We start from the raw sequence: 19493 nt of genomic DNA on the forward strand, positions 1-19493 counted from the left end.
CATCAGGCCATATCGAGCCCCATCCCAACCACCACTGGGTTCTAACAAGCCACTTGTGAACTGCTGTTCTTCCGATAAATCACGCGGTGAGTCACTCAGCTTTTCTGCAAGTAGGTAGTCTACTCCGCATAGTCTGGCTTGGATGGCGTTTTCCCACGCTGGCATGATTCTCCCCGGTGAAGGCTGTGCATTCCTACAACTCATTCTGATGCACGAGGCAATTTCTTTGATTCATGCCGCCCAAGACAATTATCAGTGCAGTGCTCTTAAATTACGGGCCCATAGGTTTAATATCATCTCCCAGCAAGGCCCAAGAACAGGCTTCTGGAAAAGATCTTGAAGATATCAGAAGAGCCTAGGAAGCAGTGATCGGGCAATTAGTGCATCCTTTGCGCGACAAAGACCCATTAATCTATGAGATATGAGGTCCCATAATCAGACCACTGCTGTAACACACGCATCTTGATAGGCTGGTCTGCTTCGACCCAATCTGAAACAACCGAGTCCAACCATGACTTTTTGCCGATGCAGTTGCTTTCATTTGTTGATGTGACGTCTTTTCACCATTTTTTTTTTTCGTACCAGCCGGAACGAATGTTGGACGTATCGCTTCCTACGATTCGAGAGGTCGGATGCCACGCGCCGGTTTTATTCCGTCGAAAATCTATAACAGTAAATACTTAGATCGTCGGTTGGTATATAAGACCGTATGATCTCCCGAGTAGCCCAGGGTCATATCATTCTATTCCCTTGAGTTCTTTCGCTTCTTATATATCAGCCTCTACCTACCAGCTTATCGGCTTAATACATCTCACTATAATTACCTCGTCTATCACGTATTCCAACACACCGCAGAGACCATGGATAGCAAGGTATCGGAAGAATCGAAGAACAAAATGGTGTACTTCAAACTAGACGGCCGCCCCGTCAAGAATATCGACCGCAAGGCACTGTACACCAGGCTCGAGGCCAGAATCAATTACCTCAAAGACTTTCTCGATTTCAATTCAAGTATGTTCCCGGTTCCTGGGTCCTTATTGACCAGTACTTGGGTAGGAGAAACAGTGGACTGATGACTTTTCTTGCAAAACAGGCGACATGGAAGCCCTCGCCTCTGGCGCCAAATACATCATGACCTTAATTCCGGCCGTTGTGAACCTGGTTTACCGCAAACTCCTCGAGTACGACATCACCGCGCGATCATTCCACACCAAGGACACGGCATCGGACGCTCCCATTGAGGATTTCTACAACGAGAACAGCCCGCCGATTATGCGGAGGAAGATGTTCCTGCGGTGGTATCTGACGAAGATCATCTCCGATCCGATGCAGATGGATTTTTGGAGATATCTGAATAAAGTCGGGTGAGTACTTCTTCTTCTTCTTCCTTTCTTCGCAGCCCGAAGCTAATGATTCAGGTTAATGCACACGGCCCAAGAACGTTTACACCCACTTAATATCGAATACATCCATATGGGCGCCTGCCTTGGATACATCCAGGACCTCTTCACCGAAGCCCTCTTGTCCCATCCCACTCTATCGACGTCGCGCAAGACCGCCATAATCCGAGCCATCAGCAAGATCATCTGGATCCAAAACGATCTCATTGCCCGCTGGCGGATCCGGGACGGCGAAGAATTCGCCGACGAGATGTCCGAATACCTCCTGGATGACAAAGAGGGGTACCTGGGTGACAAGAAGGTACTTGGCGACAGCAGCAGTACTACCTCCTCGTCTAGTTCGCGCGACGACGATCGTGCCAGCATCAGGAGCGGCGTGGCGCCTTCTATTGCGCCTTCCATCACGCCTTCTGTTGCTTCGGCGTGTCCCTTTGCTGACATGGCGAAGCCGGTCTCGCAGACCAAAATCTGGGCCGGGAAGTAAACCCCGCGAGCTGGGGTAACGAAGCCCCCGAAGGGCCATGTGGGTTAGTAATGCATTGCAGGCGTTTGCGGGGAATAATAATGAAGATAGCTTATGATTATCATTCCCCTTCTCCGACGATACATGGGTGGTGTTGACTAAATGGATTTTTATTCTGCATTGAATTGGTTTTGGTTGACTGCCCTGTCCCGCTACCGCTCCTTTTGTCGATAATCTGTCATACTGGTGTATATAATGTTAGGAGTCAAAAGTGTTTGAAATTGATTTTTCAACTTTGAAGTGCAGACAGGACGCTGTGAAACAAGCCCTGACATGAAGTCGCACAACAGTACGCTGCCAAGACGATGAGGCGCAGGATGCAAACCAATAAGCGGTCGGTTACACAAGACAGCCACTCGATGAGAAGGCGCAGGGCAGTATCAGAGATCGTTCCTAATTATTGGCGATAATTGTCTACTTCAGAGACACGAAATGCGACACCCAAGGCATCAACGATATCAGTTCACAGTCACGCCATTGGCCGATTGTGCTATCCCACCTCCGCCTCCACACCGACACCGCTCTTCCCTCGCGCCGCATTGATTGTCGGTACTCGGCACTCTGCACTCTGCATGCATCTTGCGGCTCCCTCTTGGATTGGAGAAAAATGACCTATTTGCCAAGTGACCAATGAGGAACATAGAAAGGGTTTATACTCTTGAGACTTCGCCACGCGCCCATGGGACATGGTCTTGTCCTTCGGCTTTACGGACTTACCAAGTGGTCGCGGCGAAAGAGATGCCCTTAACCCACTTGAACCTTGGACTATTCATCATGGTGAGAACTTAAGCCCTCATCAGGCAAGATGACCAGCGATCTTGAGCCGACAATCACCAAGTGTTGGCTGAGAATCCCCACGCAAGAGCCGGTCTGCGATTCCGGGACCCCTGGAGGAAACAGCCTGGGTAGAATGTCCAATGATCATGTCCCTCCCATCCATGTCCATCCAGACATTTGCCGGCCCCACGTCCCCGAGAACAACCCCCCCCCTCCGAAATTATTCCCCCTCATTCCCATTACAGTATTTCCTTCGTGTACATCACTTGAAAGCTTTCCGTTTAAAGGGCCGTCTGTGCAGCTGCTGGCTCCTGATTACCTTCTCTCCCAAGCCCCGCGTTCTTGAACCCGACGAATTCCTCATACCCCGCGCATACAAAATTTGGTCGCAGTTAACACTGAACAAAAGATGGCTCCTGCTAACGGCGATAAGGCGGCGATTCCGCTCATAATCAACAATGAGTCAGTTGTCACGGACAACCTCTTCGAGGTCAATAACCCTGCGACGGGAGAAATCCTGTACTCTTGCGCCGGCGCATCTGTCGAAGATGCAACTCGCGCGGTGGCAACTGCGAAGGCTGCGTTTCCTAGCTGGAGTAAAACGCATCCGTACGAGCGCAGAGAAATCTTGAACAAGGCCGCAGACATTATGGATTCACGAAAGGAGGAGTTTATCAAAATCCAAATGGAAGAGACGGGAGCAGGGCGGCTGTTCGTGGAAAAAACGTTTCTGGGGAGCGTAGCCTTTTTGAGGGATTTCGCAGGAATGATCACCACCGTCGAGGGTAAATCGCCCGTTGTTCGTGAAAATGAGCAAAGTGCGCTGGTAGTGAAGCAACCGTATGGCGTTGTTCTAGGAATCGCACCTTGGTACGTTTTTGATGTTAGCAAGCAAATTGTACACGGATGTCTAACCAATGCTTGTTCCTAGGAATGCACCATTTATCCTCGGAACTCGTGCGGTTGCTCTTCCTCTGGCCGCAGGTAATACCGCCATTCTCAAAGGTTCTGAATTGTCACCAAAGTGTTTCTGGGCCATCGGTGATGTCTTCAGGGAAGCTGGTCTTCCCGCCGGTTGCTTGAGCGTAATCTACCACAAGACGGCTGATGCGCCTGCGGTCACGAATGCGCTCATTGCCCATCCCGACGTGCGCAAGATTAGCTTCACCGGCAGCACCAACGTTGGCTCAATAATTGCCTCTACCGCTGGGAAATACATCAAGCCAGTCCTCCTCGAGCTAGGCGGCAAAGCTTCGGCAATCGTTCTAGATGATGCCGATTTGGAGAAGGCCGCAACTGGCTGTGCATTAGGCGCTTTACTCCACGTAAGTGATCACACAACCAAGGCCGATATTTGAGTTTAAGGAGTCGGAACGCTAACGCAGATGACTAGTCGGGTCAAATTTGCATGTCGACGGAGCGCATAGTAGTGCAGCGCGGAATTGCAGAGAAATTCCAGAAAACACTCGCCGATACAGTTGAAAAACTCTTTGGCAAGAATGCGCCTGCACCGGTTCTTGTTGCTGCCCCTGCGGTGAAGAAAAACAAAGAATTGGTGGCCGATGCACTCGGAAAGGGTGCCAACGTTGTGTTCGGCGACCCTAATGCTACCGAGTCTTCTGCCAACAGCCTGCGTCCCGTTATTGTGGGTGGAATCACCAAGGAGATGGATATCTACGCCACGGAGTCGTTCGGGCCAACAGTATCTCTTTACGTCATTGACAGCGAGGAGGAAGCCGTCGCATTAGCCAACGATACAGAATATGGTCTGTCATCGGCTGTATTTACGAGCAACCTGTTCAGGGGTTTGAGAGTGGCCAAGCAGATCGAATCCGGGTATGTTCGCGTCCACCCTATCTCACCCAAACCCAGTTAGCTGACAAAGACCGTTCACAGAGCCGTTCACATCAACTCGATGACGGTCCACGATGAGCCCACTTTGCCTCACGGTGGATGGAAGAGCAGTGGATTCGGCCGCTTCGGCGGCACAGCAGGCTATGACGAGTGGTTGCAAACCAAAACAATCACCTGGGTGGAGTAAAGGGGCGAAAACCGCTGGGGTGATAGCTCACTTCGTTCGCAGAAATGTTGAGGGCTTCGAACCCATGTCACCATGCCAGCGCTATGTGGCGATGTGGGTAGGTAGTAGTAGTAGTAAGTTATACTAGATATAACAGCGATAACAGCAAGATCTGTGGCTTACCCTATATCGGGCGAATCACGATTAGCATGTATGGAGCAGATTTCAATAGTCAAATTATGGATCCATGGTTTTCCAAGTGCGGCGGCCGTGATTTGGAGCCTAATGTTCTTTTTTCTGTTTTGGGTCTAAATTTAGAGGTACCTTAGTGTACAGAGTAACTGTGGGTGCCGGTGGATAGGGCATGGCTATGCGTTGCTCTTAGGTTCAGAAGCGTGTCATTTAGCATGCAGCCACTGACCTAGATCAAACTGTTGCCTTTTCACAAAAATCACTTAGGCCAATTCCCTTCCCGGAGCAACTACGGTAAAAACCGTTCAATGCTTCTCAAGATGGGGGAGATTTGCGAGAGCGCTTGCTAGGAGACAACGATCTCAAGCGAGTTCGAACGTTTCTGACGGTTTCAAAGAACCTATCACGATGTCTAACCACATTATCGTTTTTCATTATCGCCTCGGCAAGTGGCATCGTGGTGAGCAAACGTTGCGCTCCATCCTTAACTGAAGCCAGAAATTAGCAGCCGCCTATAAACCAGAGAACAGGGCTTACATTTGACTAAACCGTCGATTTTATCACGGATCTCCTCAGTGCTTAGTGACGACGACTCGACAAGCGCGATAGCAAGATAGTCCCAGAGTTTGCCGTAAGAAAAGCCTTGTAAAGCCATAGGTCTGTCAAACAGCTTTGTGTCCATGATATACCGTCGAACCTCCTTAAATTTCTCTAGCTTCGATTTTGTACCTTTCGAATCACTATCTTTTACCACCTTCAAGGCTAAATCATTACACCAAACCTCTGTGTCGAACATCAGGCAGTCAGGGAACTGAATGTCTAGGAATGAGACATATTGTGAGGCTAGTGTCATTGCTGATAGGCGGTAGTCAAGAATGTCAGTTAGATAGACGAGTACTTCCCCAGGGCACTTCTTTCCCTCGAGCAATTCTTTGAGCCTCCAGTGATTGTTATTGGCCCCAACGTTATCTGGCCCTGGGAAGGAGTCCATATACATTTTGGCCTTGGCTTTTACGACGTTGTGATAGCCTCGACCGATACTGCCGGTAAATCCCAAGGCAGCTGTTGGCTCACAGTGTTCGTCCAAGGACTGTATGGACGAAACTTCGCGCAACCCTTCCCACTTCTTTTTATAGTCAAGGAGCGGGAAGCCAGAGCGTGTCCTCCATTCAAGATGGCATTTGTCATCTTGGGCAGAAAACGAAATCCCGTGTATAGAGTAGAAAGGGTCGTGTTCTTTGTATGCTTTGTAGACTGAGTTGCACAGGTTTATGTAGGTTGGTGATGCAGTCAACTCTTCGCCCTCACCAAGAGTCGCATCAGAAGAATCACGGCTGCTCGTTTTTGACATGTCAACCAAGACATTCAGGACGGCAGTGGCATAAATCGAGTCGGCGACCCGTCCGCAAGACTGGCTACACGCCCATGCCCTGCTAAATTCTTTGTCATTAACAGCGGTCGTGCCAGGGACGTTGAGCTTTTTTGCGGAGGACAATAGTAATTTGCCCATGGGTCTAAGAGCCCACCCACCAGAGAAACACGACGTTGTAAGTAGGGTCAAGTCGACACCTGTTCGAATTGCAGAATTGAACCTCTGCCGAGTTAGCCTTGAGGCGTTCTCAGCCGAGCCCTCACCACCAACGGCGACCCCAAAGTTACCCTCCTCGCCATGTCCAAAAACGAGAACTAGAACAGGTTGGTTTTCCCTCACAGCAGTTTGAGTTTCCGACCTTAGACTTGCCAAAAATCGCTCAAGTAAATCTTTCGGGGGAATGACGCGGATATCCCCCCTAGCCTCAATTTTATCTAAATGCGTTTCGTCGAGCACGACTCGACGGTCACCATTTCTACTGCCGTGGGAATATTCATTGTACTTTGAGACCAGTGTTTTTGGGTCGACACACGTCAGCCATAGTTGGTTTGAAGAGCGGAAGCTATCTTTCCATACCGGTATAGTCAGCCAGTGAAAGCCGAAGAAGGAACGCAAGGCAAGAATGCCAGAGGCCCCACTTACCAGTGTCCTCCAGAAGATGATGGAATAGGTAAAAGTCAGAAAAGAACCACCCATCCGCCTGGGGAGAGGCATTATCGTGCCAATCGTTCGCACCGCACAACGCTATTATTCGAGTGTTTGGCTGGATGTCTGGTGGGCAAAAAGATAGAAATTCGAGGGTTTCAGCGCCGGGTTCTTTGCCGTCTCCTCCAATACTTTTTGGGAGGATTGTGTTGCCTGTCGACATGTTGACAGCCGAAAGTAGAGAAGCTGCCTGTAACTACTCGTAGGCTATTCGACAGCGGTTAATCTGTAAATGGCGACCCACTTGTGTTGAGCCAGACTCAGGATAGGGATTAATATTGGTTAAAATGAAGGTAATAGAGAACGACAAATAATAGACCAGAATACAACAGCTACCTAACCCCACCAGGTAGGTTCAAGGAGAGTTCAACCAACTCAGAGCCGTACGCCTGCTAGTTCAAGGTCGCATTGTCACACCACCTCTTTGAGTCACCTCTAGCATTAAAATTCAGATCCATCAATCAGGTGAAGTGATCTTGTAGTGAGCAGGTAGCCTTGGCTGTACAGTATAAAGGGGTCTAAAAAGCTATTATATACAGCTTCAGTTTTATTATGTATTACATTGCTTTGTTGGTATTATCTAGTATTCCTAATATCTAACTATAAATGTAGTCACAGGCTCATTCAGTTTCGATCCTTGATAGCGGCGACGACCTGACGAGTCACGATTCTCCCGATGCGCCTGCTTGAGGCCACTCGTCGGGCAGACGGTGCTCTGAGAGTCAAGCCAACTAGTAATATCCCCGCCCGCTGCGCCGCAAAGTTCCAGAAGAGATTGTAGAGCCGCGAAAAGATCGGACTTCAAGACTCACATCTGGACCTCTGGCTGGGGGCCAAAAACTCACGGCCCACTTGGCCTCATCCACAGGGCTAGAGGGTCAGAGGCTAGACAATACTACTACTCCTCCGTGGGCCTCTACTAGGCTCGTCTCAATCTTTAGTAAATTGTATTGTACGGTAATTGAGGCAAGCAAGTTGACCGATGGCCGCTTCCACTTCATCCAAGTTAAGCTGTTTGGCGTTAGTCGCAACTGTTAGCTCGGGCGTCGAGATCTCATCGAGATAATCAGTCAAATTGGCGAAGGATACGGCAATTTAAAAGGACTCAGATAGACAGGGCGGGAGATCCGACCGAGAGTGATGATCCCGGGATGTGGATTTGCGGGAGCGTTGAGAAATTGCCAGGGGAAGCCGTGTGTGACTGGAGGAAGTCTGTGGAAGGTCAAACTTGGAAGTCGCGATGGAAGTCCATGGTCAGTCTATCTCGGCAGGTGACCGGCCTTGGGGCGAAAAAGCATGAATTGGCTTGTCTTCCAAACCTCATCAATATTTGAGTCATGTCGCTACGTTGTCCATGTTTTCTGGTCTTTGTTTTATTGTTGTTATCAGCCTCAGGGACCGGACTTTGCTCAACTAATCCCCGATTGGCATCCTCCTCGAACTTCTCCGCGCCGAGGATGGCTAGATGCATCACTAGCTGCTGCTGCGTGACTGGCACAGGACGACGTCTTCGTCCGACCAACAAGAGGCCCCTAGCATGTTGGTAGAACCTGGGCTGCATTAGGTGGACTGTCTGGCAGCGCCGCAGCCTGCACCTCCTCCGTCTGTGCAGCAGACTGCAACTGTGTAAGCGAGGAGTTTCGAGTCACACAAATGCGCTCTTCCGCAACGCCTTTGCCATATGGCGACTCGGCAAGTCAAGGTTAATTGCCGGGCAGCCGTTTTGAAGGTCCTCCAATATTAATACTAAATTGCTAATAATAAACGTCAATCTCATCATGGCCCAAGGCTCACTGGCGACAGCGCGAGAGCTCCAATCACTCCAAATGCAATCCAATCAAGTGGCCGGGTGTCTCAGGCTCATTCGGTTTCGATCCTTTGGCAACTTGGCACAATTTCCCAGTCTGGAACAAAGGCCCGAACGGTGCGCCACGGACCCAGTCAGCGCTCAGGAACAAGGCTTGGGTGAAGGGCCTGCGAGGGATCGCTTGCAAATCTCTCCTCGGCAGAACGTGGGATGGCTTCATTCAGTATGATCTTCTTGTGGAGCATTCTTCACCTACTTAAGGGGTGCTCGCATACTCTGTAGAGAAAGCAGAACAAGAGCTTCAAGCCCTCAAAAGGAGCACTATTCAAGCCTGGGGATCACAGTGGTTTCCGGACATGATCCTGCCTGTCGTGTCGCCGGTCGGCTCTCACAGCCAACCGGTACCATGGAATCCTCCACTTTAACTATGCTGGCTATAAATACGAGGAACTTGGAGGAGTCTGGTCGCCCAATGATATTTGCGACAGGTCAAGGTTTTTTGGGTCAGAATCTCCATTTGCAAATCACGCACCAGCACCCGAGAATCTGCCAGCTTTGTTTTTTGTTTCCTTGAAGTAGATAGGCGTTTCGCTGGCCCTGGCCACCGTCAACATTCGGCAATGACAATGACAACGTCTCCTTCAATCGAAGGTTCTGCGCCCGATAGAATTGTGCTCTTCCCGAATTTCCTTGATCTTTTCAGCATAAAGTCAGACATCATTACTTGGGCAATTCCTGGCGATGTCAAGCCCAATCCGGTGTGTAATTTCTTAGCTAGCTGATACTAGGCTGAATCTCCACCAATCCCCGATCCAAGGGTTCATCTCTTGCGCTCCAGCTCAACAGACTAAAATAAAGGCTAAAATGGTCTCCCCGGTGGATTGGTCCAGTTGCGATGAATGTTCATCAAGTCAAATGTCGCATCTGAGACCTCGACGCCCCTCACCCTTATTCGCCCTCACTGCTTGTTGTGACTCGGAGTGGTGAGCCTTTTGGTCTTGGCCGCATTCCAGGCTACCAACAACATCCCAGTCTCAGACAAGTAATGCAGGGGTCGGTGGTCACGGACTCCCTCGGGCTCTTTCCGCTGTCCTTGTTGCATCCATCTGCTCTCATTCATGCAATCAAACACCGCCTCTGTCCTCGTGTAATTTGATCATTTCTCGTCCGACCCACTCCAAACATGAGCCGCAGCCTTGAGCGCCCAGTGCAGGAAAATGAGCAAAAATACAGGACTAACCTGGCTGACACTAACACTAGGCTTAGTTTGCGAGACAGGCGGCATCATGCCTAAATTCTTTGAATTAAATGAGCTCGCTTCGCCTGCGCCCCCCCTCTTCCCTACTTCTTCTTCTTTTCTTCCCTCGCTCTTCACTTTCCAACTCCAACTCTCTCTCTCTCTTTTCCAGCTCGGACGTGTCTCACGCCCATCCAGTCATTCCTTTAAGACAACTCTTCATCCCGTCCTTCTTTTGAAAGACCAGTCGCTCTCTATCTCTTGGCAATCTCCGGACCACCGTACCAATCAACATATACCTCTCCATACCTTCACGATAAACACATAATATCACAATGCGTTTCTTCACAACCGGTCTCATCTCCGCCCTCGTGGCCGTGGCTACTGCCTACACCACCCCCGACTACTCAAAGCCCCCCTCTGGAAACCCCATCTCGAAGCCTGGTCTCCAGGAGGCCGTCCCTGTTGGCAAGCCCTACACCATCCAGTGGGAGCCTACCACCGAGGGTACCGTCTCTCTAGTTCTCCTCCGTGGCCCTAGCGAGAACATCCAGCCCCTGTACGCTCTCGCCGAGAGCATCCCTAACAAGGGTTCCTTCGAGTGGACCCCCAGCACCGAGCTCGAGCCCGATGTCACCCACTACGGTCTTCTTATCGTCGTTGAGTCTGGCGCCGACAAGGGTGCCTACCAGTGGTCCACCCAGTTCGGTATCAAGAACCCCAACCACGGCAACGACGAGTCTTCCAGCACTACCACCGCTGCCCCTACTGCTACTGACGGTGCTGAACCCACCATCACCAAGACCACCACCCTTACCACCACTTCCTGCCCCGTGGGTGTGAAGCCCACTGGCAGCAGCTCTCCTAAGCCTTCCGTCATCCCCCAGCCCAGCTTCACCCACACCCCCTCTGCTCCCGCCTGGACTCCTACCTTCACCCCTGCTCCTCCTCAGTTCACCGGTGCTGCTGGCCGTAACGCCATCAGCCTTGGTGCTGTTGCTGCCGGTGTTGCTGCTGTCCTCGCCTTTTAAATATGAGAGGGATAAAGGCATGGAATGATGTGATGTTCTGTGACGTGTAATAATTGTGCGCGCACTGATACCTATTTTCTCTTTTTTTCTCTTTCTTCATTTACATTCTTGATTCTGTTCGTGTATCTAATTCAATGGATCTCGGATTCCTTACCAATTCTTATTTTATCTTTCTATCTATTGGACTGTCGTAATCTTTGTTCATAGTCAGCTATATATATAAAAAAGGCTATATAGTTATCAGTGCAGGTATACAATAACTATGTACATCTGATGTCGCCGATCAGATACACAACGGGTTAGTGCAATTTTCTATATAATCAGGACTGATGCCCGGCATTCTGCACAGTACCACAGTACAACTCCAGTACCACCTCAATCCATCAAAACATTCTTCGATAAACAAAAAATCCAATTCCATGGAACAAGACATTACATTTGAACTGGAGAATGTCTCAAGCTCTCAGTTCATTGAGGAATTTGATTGCGGATCGTCATTCACCAAACACAAAACGTCTCCAATTATCCGCCAGCTGCTGAACCCCTTGCCGCAGAGCCCACCCACGTATTTCACATATTTGTCGAGTTACGTCTTCCAGCCTATCATCCATCTCCTGTCCAGCAATATGTAAATCACTCTCAACCAACACCCGGTCATCTGGCAAGGCCTTGATCACCGCGACAGACCTATTGGATTGATGGCCGAAATTAATGACGCTCGAGAATGAGAAATAAACATCTGAAGGGTTAGACAAGTGCAGGAATTGTTTCAAGGCTTCCGCAGGGCCAGAGTACGAATGCATGCATATCCGCGGTGGGAACGGGAGGGGTTCCTGTTCTCCGTTTGATTTCTGCGCATTATCCTGCAGATTCTGCTCTTCTGCGTCGCTGTCCGCATGAGCCTCGGCATGACTATGTCGACGCTTTCGTTCCCGTCTTGAAGGGATTTTCCGCTCATGGCCTGACCACAGACTCTTGAAGACATCAAATACGGCGCCATGAGCCTGGACACTGTGTACAGACACAGGGCGCTGGAGCTCCCCGGCCAGGCGCAGTTGGGCTTCAAGAACTGCCTTCTGATGGTCCGGCCGAACCTGGTGCGGAGAGAGCTGTCGGCCCTCTCGTGAACCCGGAGTCGTCCGGCCATCCCGGGTCTCGATCTCCTCCTGAGTCCAGGCCTGTGGGAGTCGGAAAGCACGATCAAGACCGATTTCCCCGACAAGCCCATTGGGGAATTTCAACAACCTGGACCGCGTTTCTGAAAGGAGTTCGGAAAGCGGTTTAGGTTCGGGAAGAGTGGAAATGAAGTCGTCGCCTGGGGAGGGCTTCAGCACTTTACTATAATGAGACTTTTTTATGTCGGCTGCCGACGAGGGTTCTTCCTCGCTTTCTGATTTGGCGGCCGTGTCATCTATGATTTGGTGCGAAAACCATGGATGCCAGCCGAAACACGGTAAAATACGCTCTGTAGTCCCATTGCCGGAATCTTTGGCGACATTGCTTGCGGTTTGGAAAACAAGGTCCTGATCGTCAGCCCGTGTGGACATGACGGTAAGCGTTGTTGCTTTCATGGCGGGGATGTCAGCAATGGATGCCATGGTGTCTGTGGGGTGGCAATGAGCGTCGAACACGCCAATTTCCCAAGGAAATCCGGTCTCATCTTGAGAATTGGCTTGGCTCATGGTAGGCTGAGTGGGATACTTACTGGATAGATGTGGAAAAAGGACTGATGTAATGCATCAGACCGTTGTCGGTGCCTGAGGCACAACTCAATCACATGCTTCTCTCCGCATTTCAACGGTCGAGATCACCCAACACCAAGCAGCTCTCCGTCAAAGAGGTGTCTTTCCAAATGAATTTGTGTTGTTTGCGTTCAGTTATGAAGTTTTGGTTCTATCCTGCTTCTCATACGGAGCTTTTCTGTGCAATCACCCTGTAAAAGATATACTACGACCCCGCCTACATGTCCACCACCATGACTCTACTTACCCTCCCATTCCTCGCGCTTATCTCAATTCCCCTCGCCATAACTGCATCCATCACCATCTTTTTCTCCGCCGTAGCGCTGTCTTTACAGCTAACTGTCATTTCAATTGAATTATGCTACGCTCTCTTAACGAACCTTTTTACCATCCCTCCTTCACCCAACTGGTCTTTCTTGAGCTTCAGTGTTTCAGGGCCGAACACCCCCAACAGACGGCGCTCATCCGACTATGGCTTCTTGCACACGCCGCTCGCTTTCCGAAGCCAGAGTCGTCCAAGTCTAGGACTCCGCATGGGTAGCTCCAACCCACCACTAGATGCTCAAAATAACCAAGACAGCCCTCTCTATACTCTCGAGAACAGATACACTCACAGACCAAGCCTTCATCAAAGCCATTCCTACGCAAACTTGCCAGGATTGCAAAGCCTCATAAACGGCGACGAATACCGAGACTTTGAAGGCCTCGGCGGATGGCGATGTCCACCATCTTACACGAAATCCCCAGGGTACCGCTCTGGCCGCACGACACCATCCTCGGCCAACAGCGTCAGCGACGAAGTCGACGACATTGCATGGCTCTCCATGAACAGTCGCCTGGAACTACCGTCGCAGCCTCTCATGCTTCGCCGCGGTAGCAGTAGCAGTCATAACCTACTTCACGGAGACACCTCAGCAGAGCCCTACCTTCCTGGAGCAAGGAGAAACAGCCGCGTAGGCATACCTGGCAGCGCAGACGCGAAGAGGAGCATCAAAGGACAGCGCCATCATCGTCGGTCAGCGACTACATCTGCTGTCCCTGGGGGTGCGCTATCGCCGACTTCGCAAGTTCACTTCCGCGAGGATCCTCGTCATGGACGGAATGCATTACAGTTCATGGGTGATTCCCTTCGTTCAAAGTCTCATACATCGTTGTTTGAAGAATGGGGACATAATGCGAACTCGATGATGAGCTTAGTGAGTAGCGGAGCGGGTGGCTACTTTTCCCTGCAGCCGATGAGCTCTGGTGGTAATGGAGCGCAAACGACAAGTAACACGACCCCAAACGAAGAGCGGAAGTCAGCTAGGGTTGCCATCCAGAAGGAGCAGATTGGGATTGGGAAAGCTCATCAAATCCCTAGTCTAGGAAATCGCTAATCTTGTCTAATCCCGTCTTTTCTGAGTTTCATGATGCGTTGATGTTCTGGCTTTTGCGTGACTGCGGAGATTTAACGAAGATATATATAATGATTTGAAGATCTAACATGCCTTCTGCACAACAGCGCTGTGGCCTTTTTTTTTTTTGGTTCATTTCGCCCCTTACTTGATGACTGGATGGGATGACCAACATATATTCTGACATTGAATTCACATTTCTATCCATATGTACATCTAATACCTGTACCTGGCAGGCCTTAAAGCCGCATTAAACGACCGAGGCCGCACCCCCAGCAGATACAAAAATCGACACCTCGCTGATCTATACACCCAATAAACCCTAGTTAAAACAAACGCTAAAGAAAAGGAGAGTAGCAATACCTATAATAGGTGAATTATGGCCTAGACCGTTCCTTCCGGGCCACATCGTCCATCTCCGAAAGAACAGCATCGTTGAACTGCTCCCAGCCATCCAGGTAAACGTGGTGTCCGGAATTCTTGATCATGACAACCTTAGCTGAGCCATTGTCTGCTTTGCGCTCCTCCGGCGTCGCATCTTCAAGGACACGCTGCTTCTCGTCTCTCATCTTGGCCGCTGCTGCCATACCGCCCTTGTAGTCCATCCAATCATGGTCACCGTACATAAAGACGACTGGGAGACCATTTTCGCGCCTAGCCTTGTTGATTTCGGCAATGCTGGTTTCAGAAGAGGGCGAAGGAGGAACGGAAGCGGAAATCATCTGCCGGCCAACGCCTTCAATTCGTCGGATAAGTGGGCTTCGCGCGAATGCTCCTGGTGCGAGGATGTAGGCGAGAGCATACTCGCCGCTACCGCGCATGCTGAAGATTGAATATGAGTAGTCGTGCAGAGCCTTAGCTTCGTCGGCCGGGAGATGAGAAAAGCGGCGGGATGTCCAACCCGAGACGAGACGCGGTCCAAGAGGCCCGGTCCATCGGATAAGACTGAACGGTGAGATGTTCGCTTCCCATAGGTAGGCAAACCATTTGGGGATTGTGCGACGAGGAGGACGGTCTGACGATGCGTCTGCCGGAGGACCCTTGAGAAGAATGTTATTGTCGCCCTTAGGAGCATCGCCAGGTGGCACTGCCGCAGAGGAAGCCGCGATGGCGGCCTGATCTTGTTTCTGGGGCAATTCAGATGACATCGCATAAGGATCCTCTGGGATTCCCACGGGTGAAGCCAAGATCAGCTTGTTGATGCGTCCTGGGTATTTGAGCGCATAGTTCACGGCTATGTATCCGCCTAGGCTATGTCCCAGAAGTGTGAAGCGCTCAATGTTGCGTTTGACGCGCCATTCTTCCAGCGCATCAACAAACCAGTCTTCGGCTTCTCTGATAGCATCTTCACGTTCCTTGGCTTTAATGCGAAAGGATGGGCGGGTGCTGCGACCCATGCCGAGTAGATCTAGCGCGTGGAGTTGCCATCCTCCCAGCCGGCTCAAAGGCTCGAAATTCTTATAAAAGAATCCTAGCCCGGCTCCATATCCGTGGAGCATAACCAAGTGCTGGTCTGCCTCCTCTCCCACTCGCTCTACAGAAAATTCGTTGAGAGCGCGGTTTTGGCCACTTAGTTGAACCATACTGGATAGCCATCGTCGCGGTCCGTACGGGTCATCCATAGAATTGGCCGCTACCTCGCCTTGCTGGCTCTGATCCGCAGATTGTAGGCTTGCAGTTTCACCGGTCCCGCCATTCGATGTCTTTCCGGTCTGTAAATGGGTGGGCGGCTGGTGCTGGAGGTAAGGGAGATAGGTGAGGACCTTGTGTTCAGCTGTGGCAGCTGGCATAGAAGACCACTGTAGAAACGTCAGCAATCATGCACCAATCCGACTTCTCTTCGCGTCTCTGAGATTATAGACATACCCACTGGCTGAACCCCTCTCGATAGCCTAAAGGAAACCACGCCATTGGAGATGGAGTCGCGGCGGTTCCGCGAGCGGCGTGAGGAACGTTGTCGGCTGCGGAATTCTGTTGGTTGCGGTCTTGAAACTCGCCGCGTGAAGAATTTAGGGATTCGGATGCCATTGACGACGTCAGACGGCGAGACAAAGCGGTATTCAGTGAGGCGGAGGCCTTAGATCGGGGTGCATGGAAAAGTCGCAAATAAGGTTGGACGGGTGGCACCTTGTCGCGCAAAGGTCAGAGTAACAGAAGAGAAGGACTCTCCGTCTGTTACTCTCGCTCATAAGAAATAATGTGGCTAATAGGCAACAGGAGGCGATGATGACGGAAAAAAGGGTCGACAGCGCCAAAGACCGGTTATCCCCGACCAATGGAAAGTCTCAACGTCAGTCGAACGAAAAATGAGCGAAACTCGGGCAGACGCGGCGATAAGGATTGAATAACTGTGTAGAGACTCAAGAGCGCGTAGTTTGCGGTGTTGAGTTGATCGAAGAGGCAGATTTTAGGAGTTGAAGTGGTGGAGATTGCCACATGAAGTTGTTGCCCGCCGAAGAGCGACCATCCCCGTCGTCCCGACTGTTACGGTGCTGGGATTCTTCCTTCTCAACACCAGCACTGCACTCTCTTCAACCCGCAAGACCGTCGCCAACACATAACATCGCTCTCCACGCGATGAGATAGCTCAAAGCCGTGCAGCGGCCATGATCTTTCAATCATCCTACTCAATTTGCTCTTCTCTCACATAACTCCTCGTCGCATAGCTGTCTTCCGAGGCCCGCCCAACCTGCCCTTAGCCCACTCCCACTTTCAAACCACCCATAATCATGGCGACGCCGAGTCTGGACCAGCTCGTGAAAGGCTCTCCAGCCCCCAGTAATCGTTTACGCTCTTTATCAGCTCCGTCTGCAGAACCATTTACGCCCAGCCAAGAGACCTACCCCTCGGGCTCGCCTGATTCAATGACACCCTCGCCGTCGTCCACCACCGATCCCCTCTCGACTCTACCCTCCTCTCCCCCTCAGATATATTTGAATCTTCTCATACTCGAAAACTCGCTAAGATCCCAGTACCTGGCGCTGCGGGAACGCCGGCGACAGAACACGTTTTTCCTACTCTTGCTTGCAGCATGGATTACATACTTTGGCTATGCACTGTTCCTGCGTCCACGTGAAGACGGACGCGGAGTTGGAGGATCGGTATACTGGGTTGTCGAGATGTGGGAACGGGTTGCGCTACTTGGAGGTGTGGTAACAGCACTCCTTGTTTGGGGCACTGGTCAATGGGAGCGTGGCATCCGATGGCCCCGACGATGGCTTGCCATTGCCAATCGCGGCTTACGAACCATGAACACCAAGATCGTGGTAATTAGGGGTCCCTGGTGGCAGGAAATGCTCTCGTATCTCTCTTTTCTGTTTCCATTCTCTACTCCCTTCTCCCCCTCCGCAGTAGGGGATTTCCACTACCTCGACCGTCCGTTATCCGAGAAACGTGGTGGTCGCACTTCCCACCAGTATTACTACAATATTGACCCGGAATCCGGACTTGTGGAGGAAGACCTCAGCCCAGGCGGCGACCATATTCGGCTGCTTTTGCTGCCGAAATTGTTTTCTCCCGAATTTCGAGGCAATTGGGACGACTATCGCACTGACTTTTGGGACAAGGAAAATGAACGACGGGCCCAACTTCGCGGGAAACTGCGCCAGAAGGAGCGCCAACTCGCTCATCTCGATGGGTCATGGTTCTGGTGGATAGGACTTGGATGGAAGGCGTCGCGACGTCGTCGACTTGCTGCGGCCACTTTACACAGGACTATTGAAGGTGATAAGGGTCACCGTCACAGCCATCATGTTCACCCAAGCATTTCCAAGTTAGCCCACGACTCAAAGTCACCCCTTCGACGCTCATCGCGCTCCGGTTCACATTCTCGTACGCCGTCGCGCAGCAGTACTCCCGTCGACACAGACGAGCGGCCACCGTCCCGATCATCCGCAACAGGCCGTCCCCGCCGAAGCAGCCTTACACCATCCACTCCAGGCTCAGGACCTGAACAGGGCCAACGTCGGAAGAGGAATGGGTCGAAGACACTGAATCGCGGCATTTCTCCTTTAACTCAAGCGCAGATCCGGGAGGGTGTACGCACCGCGTCATTCTCATCAGATGACTCCGCTTCTACAATGGGATTGTTACCAGACAAAGACAAAAAGAAAGAAGACGGTATAGAAAGGTGATTCGATTTTTCACTCCGGCATGTGTGCTTGATTTTCGGTCTTGTTTTGTTTCTGTACTTAGCAGTATATTATACCCAACATAATTAATTTCAGTCCATGGTGAGAGCGTGCTTCAAGTTATCAAAAATCCCTCGCACTCTCTGTTTCAATCTTTACAGATTTGTTTGATGAGTTGCACACTAAGCACACAAGACAAGATAATGCCAGGAGTGACTAGCTGTTACAGCGGGAGCTTTCTTAGAAGCCGGAGTGTACCTCGAGAATCTGGTATGGTAAAGTGTCACTTCCCTCTCTCACTCCCATTTCAAAGTGACAATCTAGGGGATACTCATGGCCCTGCTTATCACCATACTCAGCTTGTCAGCCACGGCTTTTTCTTACTTAACGCTTCCTGAGTCCCACCTGGTCTAAGCAAACGCGCAATGATGGAACATGGGATGGACAATCCACAGACTGTATTCACTACCAGATCGAGTGGAGGGTTACTCTGAATCCGTCTTCCCTTCACCCAGCTCGGAGGAAATACATGATGGACACCCATCCCCCTTGCATCAACCAGGGTCCAGCAAACTGGATTTTCAGGCAGTAGTTGAACGGGAGGAGAGGAATACACCCATTCGAAATGCACGACGTCGACAATCTTCGTAAATATATTCTTACTCTGTGTGACAAAAGGAATGTAAGCACTCTGTGTCATATACAGAGTAAACTCGGTCAGTATGCCTAAGGAGATTAGGAGATCCATTCCCTACACTGCTACGATGTCGTGCTTGATCTGCTTCTATCTTGCAGATTTTGTGCTGTGGTGCAGCTGGAATGTCGCATGAAAATATCGGTGAATGTCTAGGGTTAAGAAAAGAAAGAGGGAAATCCGATGCTGTCGCTTGGTATCTTGGACTTCCACAGACTCCGCCCTAATGACAGTGGTATTTTGGTCCTTGGTGTGATTGCTGGACGGTACTTGCTCTTCTTTATCATTTTTTTTCTCCGCGTTGGAAGTTGAATCACCTGGTTGTTTTGGCTTTCCTGGATGGCTGCTGCTATCATTCTGAGGCCTTGAGCAGACAGTGTCAGCGGAACTAGTATGGCGCCTGCAATCATCATGGGTGAAGCAGTATCCAAAAGGTATGTCCGCGGCTAGCAGGTTCCAAGACGATATT

The 19493-nt window shown here is 50.7% G+C and overlaps 9 protein-coding genes across 9 annotated transcripts; 6 read left to right on the top strand and 3 right to left on the bottom strand.

Moving 5' to 3' along the window:
* Positions 1 to 860: 860 nt before the first annotated feature.
* Positions 861 to 1884, top strand: APUU_40296S (protoglobin family protein; the record flags this gene model as incomplete). The annotated part of the gene is made up of 3 exons (XM_041703352.1): positions 861 to 1011; positions 1094 to 1364; positions 1419 to 1884. 3 exons carry the CDS (start codon positions 861 to 863, stop codon positions 1882 to 1884), a joined length of 888 nt encoding a protein of 295 aa, XP_041556046.1.
* An 844-nt stretch (positions 1885 to 2728) lies between these two features.
* APUU_40297S (uncharacterized protein) lies at positions 2729 to 3046 on the top strand (the record flags this gene model as incomplete). The annotated part of the gene is made up of 1 exon (XM_041703353.1): positions 2729 to 3046. The coding sequence occupies one exon, from the start codon at positions 2729 to 2731 to the stop codon at positions 3044 to 3046; it is 318 nt and encodes a 105-aa protein (XP_041556047.1).
* A 63-nt stretch (positions 3047 to 3109) lies between these two features.
* APUU_40298S (aldehyde dehydrogenase) lies at positions 3110 to 4741 on the top strand (the record flags this gene model as incomplete). The annotated part of the gene is made up of 4 exons (XM_041703354.1): positions 3110 to 3570; positions 3632 to 4025; positions 4094 to 4536; positions 4597 to 4741. 4 exons carry the CDS (start codon positions 3110 to 3112, stop codon positions 4739 to 4741), a joined length of 1443 nt encoding a protein of 480 aa, XP_041556048.1.
* A 486-nt stretch (positions 4742 to 5227) lies between these two features.
* Positions 5228 to 7152, bottom strand: APUU_40299A (uncharacterized protein; the record flags this gene model as incomplete). The annotated part of the gene is made up of 3 exons (XM_041703355.1): positions 5228 to 5400; positions 5450 to 6850; positions 6927 to 7152. The coding sequence occupies 3 exons, from the start codon at positions 7150 to 7152 to the stop codon at positions 5228 to 5230; spliced, it is 1800 nt and encodes a 599-aa protein (XP_041556049.1).
* Positions 7153 to 10368: 3216 nt separating this feature from the next.
* APUU_40300S (GPI anchored serine-threonine rich protein) lies at positions 10369 to 11064 on the top strand (the record flags this gene model as incomplete). Its single annotated transcript, XM_041703356.1, has 1 exon — positions 10369 to 11064. One exon carries the CDS (start codon positions 10369 to 10371, stop codon positions 11062 to 11064), a length of 696 nt encoding a protein of 231 aa, XP_041556050.1.
* A 494-nt stretch (positions 11065 to 11558) lies between these two features.
* On the bottom strand, positions 11559 to 12746 carry APUU_40301A (TatD family hydrolase; the record flags this gene model as incomplete). The annotated part of the gene is made up of 1 exon (XM_041703357.1): positions 11559 to 12746. One exon carries the CDS (start codon positions 12744 to 12746, stop codon positions 11559 to 11561), a length of 1188 nt encoding a protein of 395 aa, XP_041556051.1.
* A 293-nt stretch (positions 12747 to 13039) lies between these two features.
* Positions 13040 to 14182, top strand: APUU_40303S (uncharacterized protein; the record flags this gene model as incomplete). Its single annotated transcript, XM_041703358.1, has 1 exon — positions 13040 to 14182. One exon carries the CDS (start codon positions 13040 to 13042, stop codon positions 14180 to 14182), a length of 1143 nt encoding a protein of 380 aa, XP_041556052.1.
* Positions 14183 to 14577: 395 nt separating this feature from the next.
* Positions 14578 to 16228, bottom strand: APUU_40302A (putative alpha/beta hydrolase; the record flags this gene model as incomplete). Its single annotated transcript, XM_041703359.1, has 2 exons — positions 14578 to 15999; positions 16067 to 16228. 2 exons carry the CDS (start codon positions 16226 to 16228, stop codon positions 14578 to 14580), a joined length of 1584 nt encoding a protein of 527 aa, XP_041556053.1.
* A 701-nt stretch (positions 16229 to 16929) lies between these two features.
* Positions 16930 to 18333, top strand: APUU_40304S (Spo7-like protein; the record flags this gene model as incomplete). The annotated part of the gene is made up of 1 exon (XM_041703360.1): positions 16930 to 18333. One exon carries the CDS (start codon positions 16930 to 16932, stop codon positions 18331 to 18333), a length of 1404 nt encoding a protein of 467 aa, XP_041556054.1.
* Positions 18334 to 19493: the final 1160 nt, after the last annotated feature.

This window comes from Aspergillus puulaauensis, chromosome 4 (assembly GCF_016861865.1).
Source record: "Aspergillus puulaauensis MK2 DNA, chromosome 4, nearly complete sequence".
Classification (NCBI taxonomy): Eukaryota; Fungi; Ascomycota; class Eurotiomycetes; order Eurotiales; family Aspergillaceae; genus Aspergillus; species Aspergillus puulaauensis.